The 22,457-nt window shown below is 36.2% G+C and overlaps 2 protein-coding genes and 1 pseudogene across 3 annotated transcripts; 1 reads left to right on the forward strand and 2 right to left on the reverse strand.

The window, feature by feature from the left end:
- Positions 1–1,257: 1,257 nt before the first annotated feature.
- Positions 1,258–10,990, forward strand: LOC117933781 (pentatricopeptide repeat-containing protein At4g38010). 2 transcript variants are annotated; one of them, XM_034855316.1, is made up of 3 exons: positions 1,258–7,615; positions 8,290–8,584; positions 10,295–10,990. In XM_034855316.1, the coding sequence occupies exon 1, from the start codon at positions 1,702–1,704 to the stop codon at positions 3,472–3,474; it is 1,773 nt and encodes a 590-aa protein (XP_034711207.1). In that variant the 5' UTR covers positions 1,258–1,701; the 3' UTR covers positions 3,475–7,615; positions 8,290–8,584; positions 10,295–10,990. The 2 variants fall into 2 exon arrangements, with proteins under 2 accessions (XP_034711207.1, XP_034711206.1); XM_034855315.1 differs by lacking the exon at positions 8,290–8,584.
- Positions 8,717–10,899, reverse strand: LOC117933780. The gene has a single exon (XM_034855314.1). It carries the CDS (start codon positions 10,812–10,814, stop codon positions 8,850–8,852), a length of 1,965 nt encoding a protein of 654 aa, XP_034711205.1. The 5' UTR covers positions 10,815–10,899; the 3' UTR covers positions 8,717–8,849.
- A 7,344-nt stretch (positions 10,991–18,334) lies between the features above and the next one.
- LOC117932919 lies at positions 18,335–21,034 on the reverse strand (annotated as a pseudogene).
- Positions 21,035–22,457: the final 1,423 nt, after the last annotated feature.

Consider the following 22,457-nt stretch of genomic DNA (forward strand, 5'->3'; position numbering starts at 1 on the left):
CTTAAATAATTTGATGCTATTCTGCTCGAGATAAGTCATTGAAATAAGCTCCATCTATTACCCCCTCAACCTCTTCCCTAGCTCCACCCTGCAAACTACCATTACTACATGCAGGGTGGAGAAATGTTGAAGAAAAGTTGGTAAGCTAAGTGTATGTCATGCTCATACATTTGTGAATAAATACAATCACTCAATAGAGGAAGTTGGTTTGATTCAACTAACAATTTGCTTGTGATTAACTTCAAAGATATTTGACATTGTGATCATGTCCAAAATACCAACCTAATTTTAATATGTTACCTTTGGCATATAAAAAAATGCACTTTACTTGCTTATTGCTATTGCTTATGGTAGGTTAGATGTTATGATCTACAAGCGTTTGTTCTAAAAATGAATTTTCAAAAATTTGTTTTAAAAACATGGTATTTTTTATGAACATATTTTTACTTATTTTTCTAGAAGATGCTTGAAAAATAACTTCACAAACGGAAAGATTAATTTAAAATAAAATATTATAGATAAAATTTATTTTTAAAAATATTTGAAAATTATTTTTTGAAACTTGATTTCCTAAAGGTTTTCAAACAAGCTTTTAACCTCTATTTTAAAAGTGCTTTGAAAAATAGTTTAAAGTTAATAAAAAGTTTATTTTACATATTTTCTATGTTTTTAAATATGTACATAATACTTTTTTTTTTTAATTTTTTTAAATCCTTAAAAATTTATTTTTTAATTATTTTCTAATTATCATATTTATTTTCCTATTACTTTTTATTTTAAAGAAAAAAAAATCTGTTTTAAAAAATTGTGACCTATCACCCCTGATTTCTCTTCCCCTATCCTACAATAAGAACCATGACAAACTCTGTTTTCTTCTCCAAAGAAACCAAACAATGGACTTAGGGTTTGTTGGACAATTATTTTTAAGAATAGTTTCAGTTCTTCGGAAATTAAAAAAAAAAAATCCTTTCGGTGAGCATTTTTAGTTGTTTTTTTTTTACTTATTTTTTTTTATATTTATTTTAGAAAATAATTATATAAATGTGTAAAATGATTGAAAGTAAAATATCTGATATAAAAATTATTTTTAAAATATTAAAATATGTTAAAAACATTTCAAAACAGATTTTTATTTACCAAAATATTGAATAATAGTTTTTAAAAACTGTTTTAAAAATCTGTTTCTCATAACTATTTTCTCGCAAACATTTACCGAACATGTTTTAGTTTTTCGTTGCCTCGTTCCAGTAACCGGGCGCTGGCAGTGTGACTACTCCGTTTCTTCCTCCACGTAAACGACGTCGTTTCCCCTTTGCTTCCGAAACCACTTTGGTTCGCACCTCTCTGCTGCCAAAAGACGCCGGTTAAGTTTATCCGATTATGCTTCTCCGAGGATAAAAACGACACCGTTCTCTCCTTTGAATCGGAGCCAGACGCCGTAGATCAATCACTGTGGCTGCAACGGTTCATCAGGAAAGAAAACTTATTGGCCGTTCCCTCTCTTATACACTTGGGATCGAATTTCATCTCCCTCAATTTGTGTAGGTAGTTTACAGATTTAGGCCACTGTTTGTAGCAAATAACATGCAATGGCTTGTCAAGGAGTCTGGTCGCTCTTGCATTTATGTGTGAACACTGCGCTTGTCAAGAACTCCTATTCCTCTTCGAAGGATCGTTGGCCGCGTACTTTGAATAAACACTATGCACTTCCTGAAATTGAGACTTCTGAATTCCATTCATAGATGCAAAACTATCAGGTCCCTGAAGCAAATCCATGCACATTTAATAGCTTCGAGTCTCCTCCATGACGAATTTGTACTCAGCAAAGTATCCGAGTTCTTCGGAAAACATATTGGGTTTGTTGACTATGCTTTTGATTTTTTGAATCAAACTGATCTCCATGTGGGCACATTACCATATAACACCTTGATCGCTGCCTATGCTAGCAGTTGTACTCCCAAAGCGGCATTTTTGGTCTATGGAAGGATAGTGGGAAATGGGTTTGTGCCAGATATGTATACTTTTCCAGTGGTGCTGAAAGCTTGTACCAAGTTTCTGGGTGTTCAAGAGGGTGAACAGGTTCATGGGGTGGCGGTAAAGATGGGTTTTTCGTGTGATCTTTACATACAAAACTCGCTCCTGCATTTTTATAGTGTTTGTGGCAAATGGGGTGGCGCTGGTAGAGTGTTTGATGAAATGCTTGTGAGAGATGTTGTGTCTTGGACTGGCTTGATATCGGGGTATGTGAGGACTGGGTTATTTGATGGGGCTATAAATTTGTTTTTGAAGATGGATGTGGTGCCAAATGTGGCGACTTTTGTTAGTGTGCTTGTGGCTTGTGGAAGAATGGGGTATTTGAGTATGGGGAAGGGGGTTCATGGTTTAGTTTATAAGCGTGCATTTGGGATAGGTTTAGTGGTGGGCAATGCTCTTATGGATATGTATGTGAAGTGTGAGTGCTTGTGTGAGGCCAGGAAGCTTTTTGATGAGCTTCCTGACAGAGATATTGTTTCTTGGACTAGTATCATAAGTGGGTTGGTGCAATGCAAGCAACCAAAGGATTCATTGGAGTTGTTTCATGACATGCAAATTTCAGGTGTGGAACCAGACAGGATTATCCTTACTAGTGTTCTCTCAGCCTGTGCAAGCCTTGGGGCTCTTGATTATGGCAGATGGGTCCAGGAGTACATTGAACGCCAGGGAATTGAATGGGATATTCATATTGGAACTGCCTTGGTTGACATGTATGCAAAGTGTGGTTGTATAGAAATGGCATTGCACATATTTAATGGAATACCTAACAGGAATATTTTCACATGGAATGCATTACTAGGCGGTTTAGCAATGCATGGACATGGTCATGAGGCTCTCAAACATTTTGAGCTAATGATTGGAGCCGGGATAAGGCCCAATGAGGTGACCTTTCTAGCCATTTTGACAGCTTGCTGCCATTCTGGCTTAGTTGCTGAAGGCCGCAGTTACTTTTATCAGATGATAAGTCAGCCCTTTAATTTTTCTCCGAGATTAGAACATTATGGATGCATGATTGATCTGCTGTGTAGAGCTGGACTTCTAGATGAAGCTTATAAGTTCATTAGGAATATGCCGTTGCCGCCTGATGTGCTCATATGGGGAGCTCTTCTTAGTGCTTGCAAGGCAAATGGAAATGTTGAACTCTCCCAAGAAATTTTGAGCCATCTTCTTGAGCTTAAGTCACAAGATAGTGGGGTTTATGTTCTTCTGTCCAACATGTATGCTACTAATGAAAGGTGGGATGATGTAACAAGGGTAAGGAGATTGATGAAGGACAAAGGGATAAGAAAGTTCCCTGGGTCAAGTGTTATAGAGGTGGATGGTGAGGCTCATGAGTTTCTAGTTGGAGATACTAGCCACTCTCGAAATGAGGACATTCATATACTGTTAAATATTCTTGCTAATCAAGTCTATTTAGAAGGACATTTTTCAACCTGTTAAGATGAGTATAAATTCTCTGCTGAATTTAAAGCTTCCTTTTTATCATATATATATATATATATATATATATATTATGTACATGGGTGTGAATCTGTTCATCAGATTTTGAACATTTTGATCACATGGATAATAATTCCTTTATAGGTGAGTTAGATAACTTAAGCGGTCTTGCATGAGTTATACCTGTTGTATTGACTACTAGATCAAGTATGCTCTTTATAGAAAATGAAGATATCATACATGGATGTGGGAACTTCTGGACCTATGAAATACTTGGAAGGACCAATTTTCTTATAGGCACCAACCATGTAACATCTACATCTAGAATTCAAATATTGTATATGCCTTCAGTTTGATCCTAACTAACCATAGTAACAAACTTGCAACATGTATATGTTTTTCAAAAAAGTCTTGTTGTCCTTGATGCTACTTCACCTCAATTGTTATTTGAATGAGTAAAAGTTATGCCTTGGTTTGAGTGGAGATTGCATGTATAAGTGAAATAAATTCGGTTTGAGTGGGGATAGTATGTATCGGTGAAATAAAACATCTTATGAATTTGCAGTAAAAGGATTGAATCTCATTTCCTATCTACAAAAGTTAAGTGGAAATAAAACATAAGCATTAGAGACTGTGTATCCCAAGATTGATAGATTAGGCATTAATCATGACTTGAAGAAGGTCCAAATGACCAAATGCCTCATATATCTTCTCATTATTTCCTATGGTGATAATGACATCCACATAAACTAAAAATGGTGGTCCTATTGGTACTGTTAGGAAAAAGAATGATCAACATGGGTCCTTCAATTAGTGGAGACAGTATGCGTTGTACCAATAATACAGAGATGTTTCAAGTGTAACAAGTATTCTATAATTTTTTCAAACTTTGGTTCTCTCCTCTTGAGGATCGACTTTTTTGGCTACATCACATGGGCTTGTTCTTTGAGGTCTCGACAAATAAATTAAAATTGATATCTATTGGATGGGGACCATGGAATGATGTGTGGCAACAAGTTTGACAACCCTAATTTACCAAGTTCAGATGTTGTGCCAGAGGTATTTAGGCAAGTAGTATTTTTTTTTTTTTTTTCATAAGTTGGAATCATGATCTCTTTTTTTTCTTTTTGGTTTTTTGTTTTTTGTATTTTTTTGGTGGGTAAAATAAGTTTAACCCAATATTGTTCAATGAGATGAATCCTCATTTCTGATGTCTTTACAACTAGTCTAAAAATAGCCAAAGAACCATTTTCTCTTGGAGAACTTTCTTGTTATAAATTGCAGATTGACCATTTGCTCTTTTTATTTAATTTTTGTTGGGTCTTTACATGGCAAGTATCTCCTTATACATAGGGTGAGTTGTTAATATTAGTAGCTTACGAGTCACTTTCATATCTTTTAATCTCTTATTTGGTTTTCATGAGTGTGGAGCTCCCATTTTTCCCTCCCCTCATTTTTTTTCCTGAGTAACTATATGATGTCAATAGAACAGTTTATGGAGACACATGAATCAGTTTTTTTACTTTGGCTGAAACATTTGCATTGCCTGTTCATGGATAGTCTGTTTGAGTTTCAAGTTGCTTACTTAGTAGCAATATCTTCCATTGATACCTTTTAATTTCACAGTAGAACCTCTCGGGCTTTATCTGCCTGTGGATGCAGTCATATCCTTGTATCATGCATAAGTTCTTCTATTTGAATACATGTTTCTTCATTTGTTATTTCTGTTTTTGTGCTTATGGACTAAAGCTCCCATTTCTGCATGGTATAGTAGTATTGATAGTGGGATAGGAGGTGAACTGCAAGGACAGTGATGTATCAAGCCTGGGAGAGTGGACTCTTAGAGTGTGTGGCAGTGGTCTCTAGTTAGGGAAGGAACACCAAAGAGCTCTTGAGAGGGACTCTTGGAGATCCTAAACCAAAAGCGCTCTTAATCCTTTTTTTTATTGTGGTATTGATAAATGAACCTTTAGACGCTTTGTATACAGACCCAAGGTTGAAACTTATTGGTTGGTGAGGCCCAACCAATGAGAAGCCTCCACATTCTCGTATCAACCAACTCTTGTACTAATATTATGCTTACGGTGCCTCATGCATTGGATGGTAGTGGGTCTATGGCAACATTTTCCCTCTCAATCTGATTGAAATGGGTTTGATGCATGTACAATCTAACTTGTTTCGATTAGTCTCCAACTTCATGCATCAAACCAAGGTCCTTAACATGTCTTAAAAACTTAATGGTGGGAGGGCAAGCCCACCCCTAGGGTGCACTAAGTCGATGTAGAACCTCCCTACTTGTGAATCGAGTGAACATAATAGCATTAAGATGCCATGCCGTAATTGGGGTGTTTTAGAAGGTGTATGAGACCAAATGGAAAGGTCATAGGATGATACAAACTTGAAGAAGGTGTACCCCGCCCTTCATCAAATGAGAAGAGTGTATCAATACCACCCATTGTGAGCATCGTACTCATGCCAAGCATGCCTTCTAGGTAACACAAGGCGTATTAGTACGTGTATGCAATGATGCAAGATGTGTGATAATGTGAGTGGAGAATCATCTGATACACATGGTAGCGCATTATTGGCGATCCAACATGTCACATTGGAATATGTGGCAGGGGTGTGTAGGTTCGCACAGAGTGCACAAAATTGGGCATAAACAAATAGGAAATACTAGCCTAACAAAGACCTTCTAGAAAGTTGTTGATTTTGTCCTGTACTTGGTTTTTCTTTTTTTTCCTCAAAGATTGTGTGGCTTTACCACCAATCTCAATGTTCCTTTTTCATAGTCTACATTTCAATTTGACAAAGATTATGGAAATTTTCCTTCCACAACTTGTTGTAATAGCATGGAAAGACCAGAGGACCGTTTTGGTTACGTAATTGGAACTGGTTCATGAATTTCCAATTCAAAGAAGTGGATCTTAGGTTGCATACATATAGAATTTTAATCCCTCAATTGGGATGAGTCATTAAAATTCCATTATTCTTTGAACTAATTAAATTTTAAATCATGCTTTACTATAAAATTAGAATTCTTAGGTTGACAAATTGATTATGGTAGTGAGGTGGTTGGTTGCAAGCGCAGCATAGAAGTGCTAGTGATAGTTGAAGATGCATATTGAGAACAATGATATGGTAATGTGGTGCTGATGTTAGTAGTGATGGTGAGTCAATGGCAATGAGTTGGAGACTGCAGGGGCTGCAGGAGTAATACTAATGAAGCCGTGATGGCAACCTAGGCCAGTTGAAGAGGTTGTGGAGAAGGGGGTGTTGAAAGTGACAATTGGTAGTGGTGATGATGATGGCAGTGACAGTGGGTGGTGGTGTTGGTCATCCTGAATTCTTGTTGGTACAATTTGCAAGTCGCTTGAGATTTTTTCCTCTCATTTTACAACTAAGATCCAATTTTTGGGTTTAGGGTGGAATTCCAATTCAGATTTGAGTTTTTGCAGCCTAAACACTAGGATTGGAATTGATGGCTCCAAATTGGATTCCTCTGCCTAGTTCCACTTCCAATTCCTTGACAAATGCACTCTTGGTGCTAAAATGAAGTCTTATGAATCCATGATGGCCATAGACCTAGACCATAAAGCCTTGAATTTTTTAATATGTTTGTTCCTGATGCCGGTACCATCAAATGGATCTGTAAAGATCAGGGATAAAATTTGATGGGTGAAAAAAGAGAAAGGGAAATTGATGCTTGAAATGATTAGATGGCTCGAGATAGACTAGAACAAGGAAAAAGAATTCACAGTGTGTACCCCATCCAATTGGGAAAAAAATATGGATAATGATGAATCCTGGTTATTTTTTATTGCTAGGTTTTCTGTTGCTTTCTCAGTGTTCCACTATGGGCTTATTGTTGACTCACATTTCTTTATTTTCATATTGATGCCCCATGCCCAATTTTGTTGCATGCTAGAAATCAACCAGTCTTCCATCAGCAAAAATATGTTGATAGCTTTAGTGGGACAGATATTTCTGTTTTTGAGTATTGGATTATTGTTTTGTCTTTCCTCTTTTTTCATGTGATCATTGTTGTCTTAATGTTCTCATGCAGTGGAGGATTTGGGCTCCTCTTCATTCAGTTAAGATAATTAATGTCGATGCTGATACACAAGCCAGAGAAGAAAAGGTGACTTTATTCTTGCAGAAGAAAATGTCCAAAATTGCATAGCATGTGTTTTAGTATGAATTTGAAACTACTCTAGTTCCTTAAGTCTTTTATCTTCTCAGTTAACAATGAGAGGCTTGCTGTCTTGGGTCCATATATTTGATTAAAAAGATGCCTGGAAATATTCAATGGCATGTGTTTTAGTATGAATTTGAAACAACTTCCCTAGTTCCTTAAGTCTTTTAAGAAACTTGAGGGAATGTGCATTAAAATAACTGCTAAATTTTGGAGTTTTCTGCTTTATATTTTACCATTTGAGGTATCTTGTCATGATGATATTTTTTATATTCTCCACTTATTGGAGAACTGGTGCTGTGGTCCTTATAAGTGATTGTGATGGGGTATTAAGTGGCCATTTCGGAACTACCTTAGAAGAGAAGTTTTGTGGTAGTCTTTATTTCAATCTTGTTGTGCTGCAAATATCTGAGTGTCCTGTACTGTTTGACACAACCCCGCATAAACCTCGCCCACCACAGAAGAATTAGAAGGCCGTGCTTGTGAAGTTCCTACTGTTAATTGTATGATCTTTGACTATTCAACAAAACATTGAGAATCTATTTGACATCTTCTATATGCTTCACTGTCTTTTAAACTGTTAATCTGCTGGTACTAAAAGGGCAAAAATTGTTCTTAAGGTGGAGTTGTTGATAAGATTCTCTCTCACTAGAGCTGTTTCTCATGCACTCCACGGAATGTAGGCTTTTCATCTACCAGTCTTCTTCAAACAATCCTCGACTGGCCTTAATGATGTGTGGGTCTACTCGATTGATTACAGAACCAATGCTTGTGATATTTCCTCCTTTTAGTAAACCTTTTGTTATTTAATCTCTTTTTGCAGATATTGATTGTTATTTATTAAGACCTTGTCTTTCTACCTGGCACATACAATTTAACCAGCTACCCATCTGGGGAGAAAGGACTAACTTTCTGGTAAGATTGGAAGTAGAAGTATGTGCCCTCATTAAGGGAGTGAGAATTATAGATTATGTTCATGGCAGGTGGTAATTGTTCTCCAGTAAACATGCACACTCTCAAGTAATATTTATTTATGCACACACTGTATGAAAAAATAAATATAGACAGCCATATTTCATTCACAATTTATATTTAGCATTTATAAATCTTGATGACTGCAGAAACTTAAATTTTTATGAACTTCATAATCTGAAAGAATAAATGAATAACTTTTTTTTGCTTAAACTTCAATAGTCTTCTGATTAAGAGCAGTGTATCTCCATCGCTCTTTCTCCACGAAGTCTGCATCCAGGAACTGAGCAACAAAAGCCCAAAGCCTGTATATGTCATCGAAATTTGTCAGAAACCCCAGTGCAGCCGTGACCACTGTTATGCCAAGATCATATTTTCCTTTCCTCTTGTTTTGTGCCATTCCCTTTGCTTCAGTTTCTCTTCTCTCAATGACCCTCTGCTTCTCTGCCTCGTACTTGTCTGAGAACCATAAGTGGTGTAAGAATCCATAGCTCAGAGAAATATTGCTTCGATCTGCAAGCTTCTGTAGGAGAATGGGCTCAACTTTTTCTCCTTTCCAATCAAACACATTGAATGCCAGTGCAGGTCCTCTCTCAAATTTTATCTTTGGCCCGTAGATTCTGACCAGGGGACTCCCCTCCTCTGTATTGGGATGATGGAGCTTTGTCAAAGCATTTACTAGCCAGTTGATCAGGTACCTGGCCCTTCTACTTATCAGTACAAGTCCCAGTGAGTCCACATGATCCAAGCCTCTACATTCTATCTCTAAGCCTTCTTTCCCTCTGACTTTAGTATTCTGTTGGACGAAATCAGCCGGTTTTTCCATTTCTATGACTTTGGAAGTTTCTGGTCTGTCGTGTTTTGCAGTGCCTTCTGTGTTAGGTAACTCGGAGGTCTCCCCTTGTTCATATTCAAATCTTCCAGACAATGTTTTCTGAATGGACAGGGGACCTGAGAAGGAGCTTGACGTATGTAATTCTTCTTGAAACTCGAATTTAGATGTCTGTTCAGGTTCGGTGTCAGTACCAGAAGAATTGCCAGGTAACCAAAACAGCTTCTTTGCTGGAACAAGATTCACAATCCCGGTGCTCGTAGAAGCTTCCAGGATTGGAACAGTGGATTTCTTGACAAATAGGCACCCAAATCCAGTTGGGTTTTCCCCAAAAACCTTGTAGAAAGAACAAATGAGGAAGTCTGGACGAAAGACAGAGAGGCCGAAGGTGTCCATGTCCTTTGGCCCCAATGCACAAGCATCAAGCAATACATGCCACCCATTCTCCTGTGCTATGTTCATCCATAGATAATGGTATCTTGCTCCAGTCATTCTAGACTGAAGGGGGAACACGAAAAGTCCTCTATTTTTTTTCTTCTTTTTTCTCACAACCATCTTCCTCAATTTTCCAGAGTTAACTCTAAGTCTCGGCCATGAGAACTCTGCTGACATGACGCGGGCTCCTCTTTTCTCTGACGTTTCAACCATTGCTTCCACCGCCTCACTCTCATAGTCATAAACCGTCAAAAGCTTCTGGCTAGATTGGAACGGATAGGATTCTGCTAGAAGTTTAAAAGCTGAGGTTCTGTTAGCAGTGAAAACCATGCAGTAATCATTTTCGGAGATATTAAGAAAACCCATGATTTTTCTCTTCATTGCAGATTCCAGTGCTGATTCCTGACCACCATATTGTAGCAGCGACTTCAGATTCACTGACTTATATGATATACCGAATAAGGGGATATTCGAACTCTGGGGAGATGGTAAATTTGATGGAGAAGAAGTAGAGGCAATTGTAGTTGGTGAAGAGGACTTAATTTGTATCTGGCAATGGGAAAAGAGACCGATGCCAATATAGTCAAGGCAGATGTGGTTGGAGAGAAGAAGATGATAGTACTCCTGGGCTCGGATTCGGTCAGCTTGATCAGTCTCGGAGTACTGAGGGTAAGCTTCCTCAAACAGAGTGAAGGCTTCTTGCAAGGAAGGGAGAGACTCGTGATTGGTGAATTGTGTATTGGGGAAGAAACAAGCAGCAGTAGTTGCAGCAAAGTCGCGGCGACAATCCGCAGCAGTGCTTCTGGAGCTGGGGACTTTCTTCTGGGGTTCAGGCAAGGGGACAGGTCTCGGACAGCAGCCATGAAGGCATACCCGTGTGGCATCTCCACTGCAAAGCGAGTGCATTGCTCTGCCCCTTCTCTCCCTCCTCCCTCCGTCTTTCACACAACAAAAGAGGACTTTTTAGCCTCTGATATTTTCTCCTACCTTTTTGATTCATAGTTTATAGAAGGGATTTCCCTTGTATGAACAGATTGAATAGGTCAAAGTTCAAACACAGCTAGTCTTGTTTTACAAGCTTTTGATGGTTGACCATGTCTTGTTTCACATACTTGCTGCTGCAGAAAAAGCCACATGGTCCCTCTGCAACTCTACCCTTCACTCCTTCCATGGCCCACCAGGTAATCATCCCAACCATCAATCAAGTCTACCAGAAACCTTCATATATCTAACCATTGAATCCAAGCTGCAGGTGTAGACAGCATAGCCCACAGGGTTATACTCTCCCTATTAAGAATATGATTATAAAGGTTGTTGGGTCACATTTCTGAAATATCCATCTTCATTAGAGGGCAGGGCCGGAAATCGATTGCAACAAGAAGAAGTGGACGACAGAGACGGCTTTTTTCTTCGTTGGCATTATCAATGCCTCCCAAAAGTAAGAGCCTCTCCAGAATGCTTCTAAATTTACTTTTTGAGGCCCACCTCCTGCTTAAGCACGCGATTAATACTCTCCACTCATCAGAGGACAAGTATGTTTGCTGGAAATAGGTTTTTGATCACAGACTCGAGTTGCTTTAATTAACCCTCAGCTGGGATTGATTTGGGGCAAAGTTCGGCTCTTTATGATTGCTTGAAACTAACCATAAGTGGTATGCAACATGGGTGGATGAATTTTGAGCCCATCTAAATCATAATGGGGACAAACCAATTGTGTAAAGTTGACTTTGCAACTATGCATGTTCTCTATAGCTGTTCTGATAGAAGACAGAATGAAAAAGAAAACCTCCTGGATAAAGAATGTGAAAAAAATGTGAGGTTAGGATGGTTAGAAAACACATTTCACGATCAAAAACTATTTTCTTTTTTTTTTTTTATAAAAAAATAAGGTATTTTTTTATAACATTTTTTAATTATTTTTTACTATTTTAATTTATTTTCTTTTATAGTTGTTTTAAAAAAATAATTATAATATATTTAAAAATAAATTAAAAATATTTTAATTTTCAAATAGACTTTTATTTCATAAAATATCATAAAACAATTTTAAAAAACTGTTTTCAAAATATTATTTTTCAAAATTATTTTGAAAATAGTTATCAAATAAGTTCTAAATATGTTAAATATGGTTTTTGTGTTTTAAAATATTTCTTTGAAAATAATTTTTATTTGGAATGTTTTAAAACAATATACAAACAGCCTCTAACTTTTCTATTCTTTTTATCAATAGAAACAAATCACCCACCCTTGGTAATAAAGATGCCTAGTTCTCAACGATCCATATTTGTCTGAACTCATTGACCGAGTCTCAAAGCTGCAGTGCCATTGTCCTGCACGCTCAATAATAATTGACTCCATCCACCCCTAGTTGATGGTGTCCTTTGTGGCTTGAAACATGCACAACCTTTCCTTCTTATTTAATATTGGAAAATTAATGGCGATCGAGGAAGGAAGGTGAGGAAGCCAGCTGTCATGACTCCTTGCCAATTCTCCATGGCTCCATTGTGCAACACGTGGCACCTGTTTAACTCTTGGGCCATCGTTGTCTATGTAAATTAATACTCAAAGCAGCCTCCCCTGGGCTTTTCTGCTTTCCGAGTCTTAACTGCTTTCAAACGATGGAAACATTTTTCTTTAATATGTCAGAAACCATTCGTTTTAATGATTGATTATGCTTTATGGATCGAAAGGCAAAAGATTTAGTAAGAGCATTTATAAATTTCGGCCACCTCAGTCCAATCCATCATCAATCCCGTCACGCAGAATATGAAGTACATCCATTTGATCATAGATATTAAATGTTGGTGGAATAATCAGAATTCAAATTATTTAAGTCTCACATGAGTAGCTCATGGTGCAGGCGGATGTTAGGCAGCAACAATCTACGTACACCTTATCATGGTTGAAAAATGACCCCAAGATGGCTGCGTAAGACCCTAAAAGATAAGACCTTGGTGTGCATGCGTTCTTCAGATGGTTAGGTCATGGATGTGACTCATAAGAGCCGCATTGAAAAATGGCCCTGATCAGGGGCGGAGCCAAGCTATGCCAGTTGGCCCCCTTCACATTTTTTACAAAAAAAAAAAAAAAAAACCATTACTAATTAATGAGTTTTGATCGAAGCCCAAGATAATGTAAAGTAAAAATGGTTAATACTTGGCTATACGGCCCTTTGGTCCCATTGTGGCCCCCCTAAACTAAAGTTCATATGCTCCCTCCACTGCCTTTGATGAATATATAAGGCCGAAAATGATTAGGCATTGGTGTAAGTCTCAAGATTACTCAAGGTCTTGAAATTGGCGTGTTGATACGCTGAGTCAAACCTGATATCTAATTGATTTTCAGGAGGTTGAAGATGATTAGACACCATCATGAAGGCTAGGAATGAGTCAAGGTCCTTAGTTGGGTGAGTTATGTCAGATGAGTCAAGTCCCACATCAGCTAGTTGCTTTTCAGTTGAGATGACTAGACGTTATCTCAACATATAGTACCTTCCCACACATTATTTTTGGATGACCAATAACTTGATTATTTACGGTGATATGGTTTTTTTCCCTCACTTCTAAGATTAGTATAATCATATTTTTTCATTCATTGAATAAGTCAAAAAAATCAATTTCGTATATATATATATATATATATATATATATATATACCTTATATAATTTTCAAATTTTGAGGTAGTAAAAATTTTCTGTTAATTTTAAAAAAAAAAATTATATTTTTTATGTAAGTTTTTAACATTATTGTATTCTGTATAAAAATTATTATTATTTCACATTTTTAAAAACAAAAACATATGAACTTAATGTTTTTTACTTTCACAATAAGAAACTTATGTAAAATATATATGTATCTTTAAAAATCATTTTCAAAAATTTTAAAACTTGAGGTAAAAAAAATATATTTGATACTTCAATTTTTAAAAAAAAAATTTTAAATTGTTTCTTTTTTAATGTAAGCCTATAAACATTTTTATATCTTATATAAAAATTACTATTTTTTATTTTTAAAACTAAAAATAAGAAATGTATACAATCAATACTAATTTGTTAAGTTATCAAAAATATGGTCAGTTTAATGCTTAATTAAGGAGAGATATGGATGAGTTGATTAGAGATTCAGAAAAGTATACTTTGAATTTAGGAGATTTTGATTATTTGTAAAGTTTCTCATACTATGCTATTTTAACAGCCCTCCATATCATCTGTTTTGTATGAATATATAGCTTGCTTTTGAACCCTAAGTTGCTGTCTCATTTCATTTTTTATTTTTTAATTTAATAACAGATTCTCTGCAAATTTGGCTAATTTTTATTCAAAGAACAAAATATTATTTCTTAAAAAAGAAAGAGAAAAAAATAAACTTAATATAAAAGTAAACAAAATATTATTTCTCATAGAAATTTTATTTTGGTTCATATAGAAATTCTTTCATATTTAATAAAATTTTTACAATATAAATATTATCTTTTAAAAAATGTAACTTCAATTTCAGTTTCAACTTCCAATATGATATTCCATGTTAAAAAGGGGGGAAAGTTATTGAGACTATATATGTATGAACTCTTATTAACCTTGTAAATGTATTTTAAAGTCTCGAGTCTCTTTGAGTCCAAGACGGACAACATCTATATTGTTAAATGTGGGTTATTACAAATGATATTAAAACCGATCTTTGACCTTGGTGTAAAAATTTGTTTGGCCCTGTAAGGAATATACAACAAGTATGTTGTGTTTGCATAGAGGAGGGAGATGATTGTGATGTCGCATATTAGATAGGAAAAAAAAATTTTGATGTCATATAAGTATTAACCCATTTTAACCATGTAGACGACTTTTAAAACCATGAGGACTCCTTTGGGTCCAAAGCAAATAATGTGTACATAATTAGGTGCAAGTCGTTACAAATGGGATAAAAATCAATTATCGATTTTGATGTAGGGGTTTGTTTGACCCCTCATGAGAGGTATTTGTTTATTTGATCTCGTAATCTCATGAGACACAACAAAGACATTGTATGTGTATGGGGGATGTTTGTGATATCCTACATCGAATAGAAAAGAAACTTCCTGACAATATATAAGTGTGTGTTTATCATAACCCTTTAAATGTATTTTAAAGCATGAGAGTTCTTTTAGACTCAGAACAGATAACATCTACATGATTAAGTACGTACATCCAATTAAAATCGAAAATAGGAATTAGCCAACCTAAATGGATTTGTAGTATGAAATTGAATACATTAGTGCTTAAACTTGAGTCTATGAGAGTTCAAACTGAAGACCCTTTAAATGAGGGGCCAGGCAAGGCAGTATATCCACACTGGCTACCCTGATGACAATTAATGTCTAGCTAATTCCTACATTTACTGCCCTTTTGCACTTATATATATTAGCATAAATGAGAAACCTATATAGAGAGAAAATGCTTTTATATCAAGCTGGTCAGCGAGCTTACCATATAAAAGTTGTGCATGGGCAGATTAGGTCACAATATCACCTTAAGCCGAAGCAGTCACAGGGCAACTCTCCTTTGGCAAGTCACATCTTTATACTGCAGCTAAGCTATGTATATTCATATATAGGAGCCACTGCCTGCCAAGAAAGAGGTGCCCTATGATTGATTCACTTACAGAAGTCGCTTCCTCTTCCTGCATGGCTCCTCTCCGGGCTGCTAAATTCTTGGTTTACATGTAAGCTCTTTACCATCTTTATATATATAATAGGTGCTTTGATTTGAGGCCAAGAGATGGAATAAACCGATAACACAATGGCATATGCTAGAGGGAGTGGAGGGTTATGCTGTGGATATCCTTGAAAAGCAGCTTTTCTAATCATGCAAGATTTTGTTGAAAAAGCTCTCTCCGGCAGATGAGATTCTCCATCTCTCCTTGTCCATGCTTTTCTCAGTGAGAAGGGGAAAAAAGCAGTTGAGAGGAGATGCTCTTTCCTACAATCCTCCATATGTAGATTATGAAGATGGCTGATGGCTGATGGCTGATGGCCTTCACATGGCATATCCTTGCTCATATTCTTCCCCTCTTTGCTTTTGCTTTTACTTGTTGGCCTTTCGGTGTTTCCAAGTTCAAACAACCCTTCGCCCCATTTTCGAATTTCCCAATGCATTTTCTGATTAATATATATTTTGAAAGTTTTTTTTCTTTCTCTTTCTCTTGGGTGGAAAAATGTTTTCAAATTTCCCAATGCATTTTCTGATTAATATTTGTTTTGAAAGTTTTTTTTTCTCTTCTCTTATTGTTTCGGGCATTTTTCTTATTTATGAATATAGATATAAATAAAAGGTCCTTTCCCTAAGTTCTTGAATGCAATGATCATAGCCAATAAATAATTAAAATTAAAAAATTAAAAGTCACTATCCAAGTACATCCTAATCACTTTCCTAAAGTTCTTGATCAAAACCTACTTCTCCCTAGGTGTGTTACTCAAAATTCATCAACCTTAATTTTTTTTTTTAAAATCTATATATTTATAAAAATAAAAAAAAACATTTATATATTTTTATAGAAAAATGAAAAAAAATATATATAATATAATTATAATTTTTATTTTTCCTTAAAATTAAAATATAAATAAAGTAAAATAAATATTATTATATAAGATAATATATATTAAATATGTATATTTTTAAAATTTTAAATTGAATTCACTTTATACTCGTGTTATTTAAACTTTACTCGTGTTATTTAAACTTTGGTACGAATCTAATTTAAATTAAAAAAAAAAAAAAAAACCTTAATTTAACCTCAATTAGAATATTACAAATAATTATCCAACTCCATCAAAGTATCAACCGATTCCAATGAGGTTAGGTTAACTACTCCAAGTTCCACCCCTAGTGATGAACCAACAAACATTAATGGTTGTGTTGAATTCTAGATATTCATGCTAGTGACGGATGCTGTGAATGATACAAACCTTCTAAATAGACCATTCGAGGAAGTTGTGAGTTTCATATTTCCTTAGCTAGGATTTTCCACTAACCACAAAATAATTACTACCTACTCCACCAGGTGCAACTCCACTGGTTGCAATCGTCCAAGGTTGGATCAACCACCTTGACAGGTGGTTACTTATTCCTAGTCCACCACCCCTCTTATGTAGGTCATGGATGACATCGAAAACACATGGGGATGTTATCCTAAAAATCCTTCATATGACTCAGCATCTCACATCCAATCTGATTTGTTTTTATTATTTACATCATGATATCACTGCAAAGCTTTAAAATGAAACAGTGACAGATTAGTAAATATTTGGACTAAACTAGATGGAAAAACTTCCAAAATTTCTAGTCGTCCCCACTTTGTTCGATTCTCTTAATTCTGAATTCCTGCCATAGAATTCATTTTGACACACTTGGCAAGGTAATCGGAGGCCTGTGAAGCGTTGTCATGTTCATGCATGACAGACGCCTGTACGCTAACTTTTCTCTGGGGATAAGTATAAGGCAGCTCAACCGCCAACAGACCGCCTCACAAAATGGATAAGAAAAGTAAGGAAACTATTGGGTGCTGCAGGGACCACCGTGCTCCATTGCTGCAGTCGTTATTTAACCCTCCAAAATCATCAAACAAACTTCAAACAGTGGATCAATGATTTGATCATCACCACGGGACTGCAGAATCGACGGCTCTGATATGGAAGCACGACAGTTATATTACACGACATCTTACCCCATCACCACTTCAAATTCCTTGGGTAACGGACACTAGCCCGTAGTGCGGCGGAGAAACCGGCACATCCGGCAGATGTGCCGCCAAGCAACCGGGAACTCCCAGGTGTTTACCGGGAACAGCCGGTTCCCTCCTCACTCCATATGATAATCACAGACGGTAATGGGATGCGTCTGTGATGTTCTAGTGTGGATATTTTCTCGGGAAAGTGGAGCATAACGATAAAGAGAAAGAGATAGAGGGAAGATGAAAAGATCAGTGGAAACAAGGAAGATGGAGAATCAGAGGATAGAGGAGAAAGCACCACCTATGATCATAGCCACCACTAAGGGTAACTCCTCTGGAAGAAAGCTGGACACCATTTATGAAGACAAGGACCCACATGGACGCTCTCAGAATCAGACGGCTGGGGTCTCTTGTGCCAACTCTGAAGGGTGACTTACGCTGTGCTCCTTTCTAATAGATATATGTGATGTGTATCTGTAAATTACTTCATTTTCAGTTCCTGTCATGGGGTTGACTGAGAGATGGTAAAGTTCTCAGCTTTTTTCATAGTTCAATATCAGGACCGGTCATGAAACGTTTTGGTTTGAGTCTTGCTGGTTTTACTAATTGTATCACATTTTCCTTAAGTTTTTATTTGTCTTCTTCTATTTGTACTTAGTTTTTCTTTATGAATACTTGTAATCTAATACTTCTTAAGACAGTATTGTAATTTTACAGAGCTTCCATTCGTAATGTAGTTGAAGCAATTTATTAGAAGCAGCTGCAGCAAATCCTTAGTTCTCACAATTTCAAACCCACTTGATAAAGCCCAAAATAATAATAATAATAATAAATAATAAATAAAAATCACAATTTTTGCTAGTTCATCTCTCACCAAGAATCTTCTCTCCCATGTACCTGCATTAGAAAATTAAAAGGAAAAAAAAAATCAGTAATAATGGAAAAAAATACGAATATTTGATTATGATAAACGACTAGGTACCTTCCAAGCATCATAACAGTAGCTTGTGGATTAGTCCCCGGAGAGTGATTAAAGGTGGAACCATCTATAATTCTTAGCCCATCCACGCCAATAACCTTGTAGTCTTGGTCCACCACTCGCCCAACATGGCAGCCTCCATGATAATGCCAGATCGTCATTACAGTGTCTATGCAAAACTGTTCTAAGAAGATGGAGGCGCCGACATGTCTAGGCCGCAAGTTCACTGGGGAATTCACCACCATATCTATAAGAAGTTGGACTGGTATGTGGGGGAATCGGAACTTGGAGAAGGCTTTTGAGTTTATGACTTTTATGATGGTGCGCATGCCTTCCACACATCTCTGGAGGTCCTCGGGCTCCTTGAAGTAATTGAAGGTCACATATGGGTTGTCTTCTGGGTTGGTGGTTCGGAGCTTCAGGTGGCCTGTTGAGATCGACCTCTGATCTTCTCAAGGATGATTCCACCTCTCACTGTTGCTTTCATCATGGTGTGCATGGCTTTAAGGGTTTTCTCCGTACCTTTTGGTGTAGAATCATTGGATGACTGTTCAGGAGGCCTGTGAAACCAAGAATGGATGATATCGGAACCGCTAGCGGCTTCAATGTAACTCCCAAACGTGGTGATGCCCACGACTTGGGCGAGGGAATTTTCGACGGGCCGTGGAGAGGGAATGGGCAGGGCATTCATTGGGTTGTCAGCCATGCCTTCGCCAACCATGGGCTGGTCCAGAAACACTGGGATACCATGGGCCTTAAGATGGGCCTCAGGCCCAATTCCACTCAGCATCAACAATTGAGGGCTTCCAATTGCGCCAGCTGACAATATGATCTCGCTCTTGGAGTCCCTCCTATACGCACTATGCCTGATTCCTACTTCATCTCTAAATATCACACCCAAGACTATTGGCTTTGATTCTCCTGCATCAACCATCATCATAAAGATGAAAAAGCATTAATTTCACAATCATATCAAACATATTGCCCAAGATTCAGAATATCTCATTTTCCCTATAAAACAATGCTATTTTATGTTGTCAGAAAATCACTTGACATTTTGGATTTTTTTAGATTAATGTTCGTAGCAGCTTATAAAAATAGGTATCCCCCAAACAGATCATTAAATATATACAAGGTTATGTAAACCCTAAACTAATGTTTTTCATCCTTAATTCTAGGGGTTTGTTATCCAAAAATATATATTGTATCAACACGTTAATAAATCTTACCATCATGCAATCTAAACTCAATCTTCTCCACTGTTGCATGTAGAAGAACAGCAATATTTTTAGGGTTGGCATACTCGAGCAAATCAGCAGCAGTGTGTCTGTGATCCTGATGATCGAATATGGTTCCTCCAACTTTAGTCCCATACAAATGTTCATAGCTAAATCCATTGTATGGCAACACACCTGCCTCCAGCAATCCATCTCTGACAGCAGACTGCCACTGCAGCATCGGGGGCTTGAACACCACCTTCTTTTCCACCCATTCATAAGACTCCTTCACCAGTCTTTCGTCCCAGCCTGAGCCTTTTACGTAGCCGGCGCTAGCTCTTGAATAGAAACCAGCATTCAAGGCGCTTCCACCACCTAGAACACGGGCTCGATTGTTGAAGACTCCATCTTCTGAGATGAAGGATTGGGAAGGTGATAATGGAGAATTGTCAAAAATGTTGGCAAAGAACGAATCCAGGTTTCTTATCTTAGGGTTGCCATAGGGCGAGCCTCCTCTTTCAAGCACCAAAACGGTAGCGTTTTGGGAGAGAGTTGCAGCCAATGCACAGCCAGAGGTTCCTCCCCCAATGATTATATAGTCGTAATATAGGTTTGGTGGAGCCTGTTTTGCTTCTTGGAGGAATGAATAATTGGGAGCTGCATATGGAGAGTATAACAAGATCAATTTTAATGGAGAAATTAATAAACAGAGAAACAAAGCTTTGCATCTTATATTTTTCTGATCTTTATATGTAATGAAATATCAGAATTCAGTGAGAAATTCATACCTTTCTCTGAGTAACAGAAGCCATGAAAGAACAGTAATACTCCAGCAAGAGCTGCACCAAAATTTCTCCACCACCTCAAACCCATAACCTAATTAACTTCAGGATCCCAACCTCAAAAAACACTTTTTGGGACTTCTCTAGAAAATCTAAACCAGACTAATAAGCTTTATGTCTGCTCAACATATCAATTTCTACCGCGTTACATGAATGAGCTCAAAACCATGCAAGGATATCGGTTTCAATCCACTGGAGACATGAAGTTGTAGCTCAACAACAAGAATTGCTTGCACCCATTCCTGCAGGGATATAAAGATTTAGTTCAGTGCCCAAGAAGGTAGCTACCCAGCTTGTTGAAATGCCAATATCCCTTCCCTTTTATCCCTTTGGTTGTAGAAAAGGGTGCCCATACAGCTTGTTGGTAGAACTTGCATAATTAATATGGCATATATGGTTTGGTTAATTTATAGACCCTGAGACTTCGTAACGGAGAGTTGGCAAGTGATTAATGTCTCCAATTAATGAATATCCAAAAGATATCATCAATCAAAAGATGTCATCAATCAACCACATATATATATATATATATATACACTGATAACTGCTTTTAAAAATAATTTTGAAAAATATCGTTTAAAAATTATATGATATTTTATAAAATAAAAGTTTGTTAGAAACTATGAAATATTTTTATCATACTTCTAATATTTTTAAATATGTTTTTAAAATATTTTATATATCTAGTTCTATATTTTTAATTATTATATATATTTGCATATTTATTTTTTAAAATAACCATTCAAAAATAATTGAAAATCAATAAAAAATATTATATAAAAACACCATATTTTATATTTTTAGAAAGAGAATAGTTTTTTAATTGTCAAAAGTGTTTTCCTATTGTTTATTTTAAAGAACAAAATATTGTTTTTTAAAATAGTTATCAAACAATGCCTAAGCCTTGTTTTTTTTCTTTTTTTCTTTGTTCCTTTTTTATAACTCCTTAAGTTTGATATTTTTATAGCATTTTTCCTTTAAAATTGAACGTGTCAATGTGATTCTCCAAATACAATGTACTTTGAACATTTTTCTAAAAGAAAAAAAAATGTTTGCATATGGTTTTGATTTAGAACCAAAGAAAAAAATTTAGGTGAGTTCATTAACTACTACACTAACCAAATTAGAGAGAGTCTAGGAAAATGAAATGTCCCGACCTACCCTAATGAATTAACAATTATAAGCCATGGAGCCATCCCTTGGTTGCGACAACTCAACCATACTAAAATAATCATATTTACCATGTATTTCAAATTCGAGAGGCACACAACTTCATATATATTGACGAATTTGTCATGAGGATGCTTTTTTAATTTTACCTTAGCCTAAAAGAGGTATTTCATGCTACGAGTTACCAATTGGTGTAGTATATATTGTTATTAGTGTTTAGTTGGTAATTATTGATCCTTGAATTTGGAAGTATTTGTTATTGTAAAAATGCTCTAACAACATCTCAATTTGTGAAATCTATAAATTTCACATTTGAGATTTCACCTACCATTGACCTATGATATATATGTTAATTAATCAGTGTTAGTAATGTAGTGAATTTATAATTCCAAATCAATCTCATAAAGAAAATGACATGGTCAATAAAAGAATTTAAATGGAATATCTTATTACAAGTTCAAAAATCACAATCATTCCAACTACTCAAAATCTACTATTATTGATTTTCTTATCGAACTCAATCCACATGATTAATTTCCTACCTCTTATTATCTTTTCACAATTCATGGTCAATGCTTCACTAATTTGAAATCACTTCACCTTAATTAATCTTTAGGATCTAACCTACCTACATCTTACC

Source organism: Vitis riparia, chromosome 16 (assembly GCF_004353265.1).
Source record: "Vitis riparia cultivar Riparia Gloire de Montpellier isolate 1030 chromosome 16, EGFV_Vit.rip_1.0, whole genome shotgun sequence".
Lineage (NCBI taxonomy): Eukaryota > Viridiplantae > Streptophyta > Magnoliopsida > Vitales > Vitaceae > Vitis > Vitis riparia.

Excerpts from the sequence above, each read along its gene's own strand:
- LOC117933781 (XM_034855316.1), top strand. The coding sequence starts at position 1,702 with ATGCACTTCCTGAAATTGAGACTTCTGAATTCCATTCATAGATGCAAA.
- LOC117933780 (XM_034855314.1), bottom strand. The coding sequence starts at position 10,814 with ATGCACTCGCTTTGCAGTGGAGATGCCACACGGGTATGCCTTCATGGC.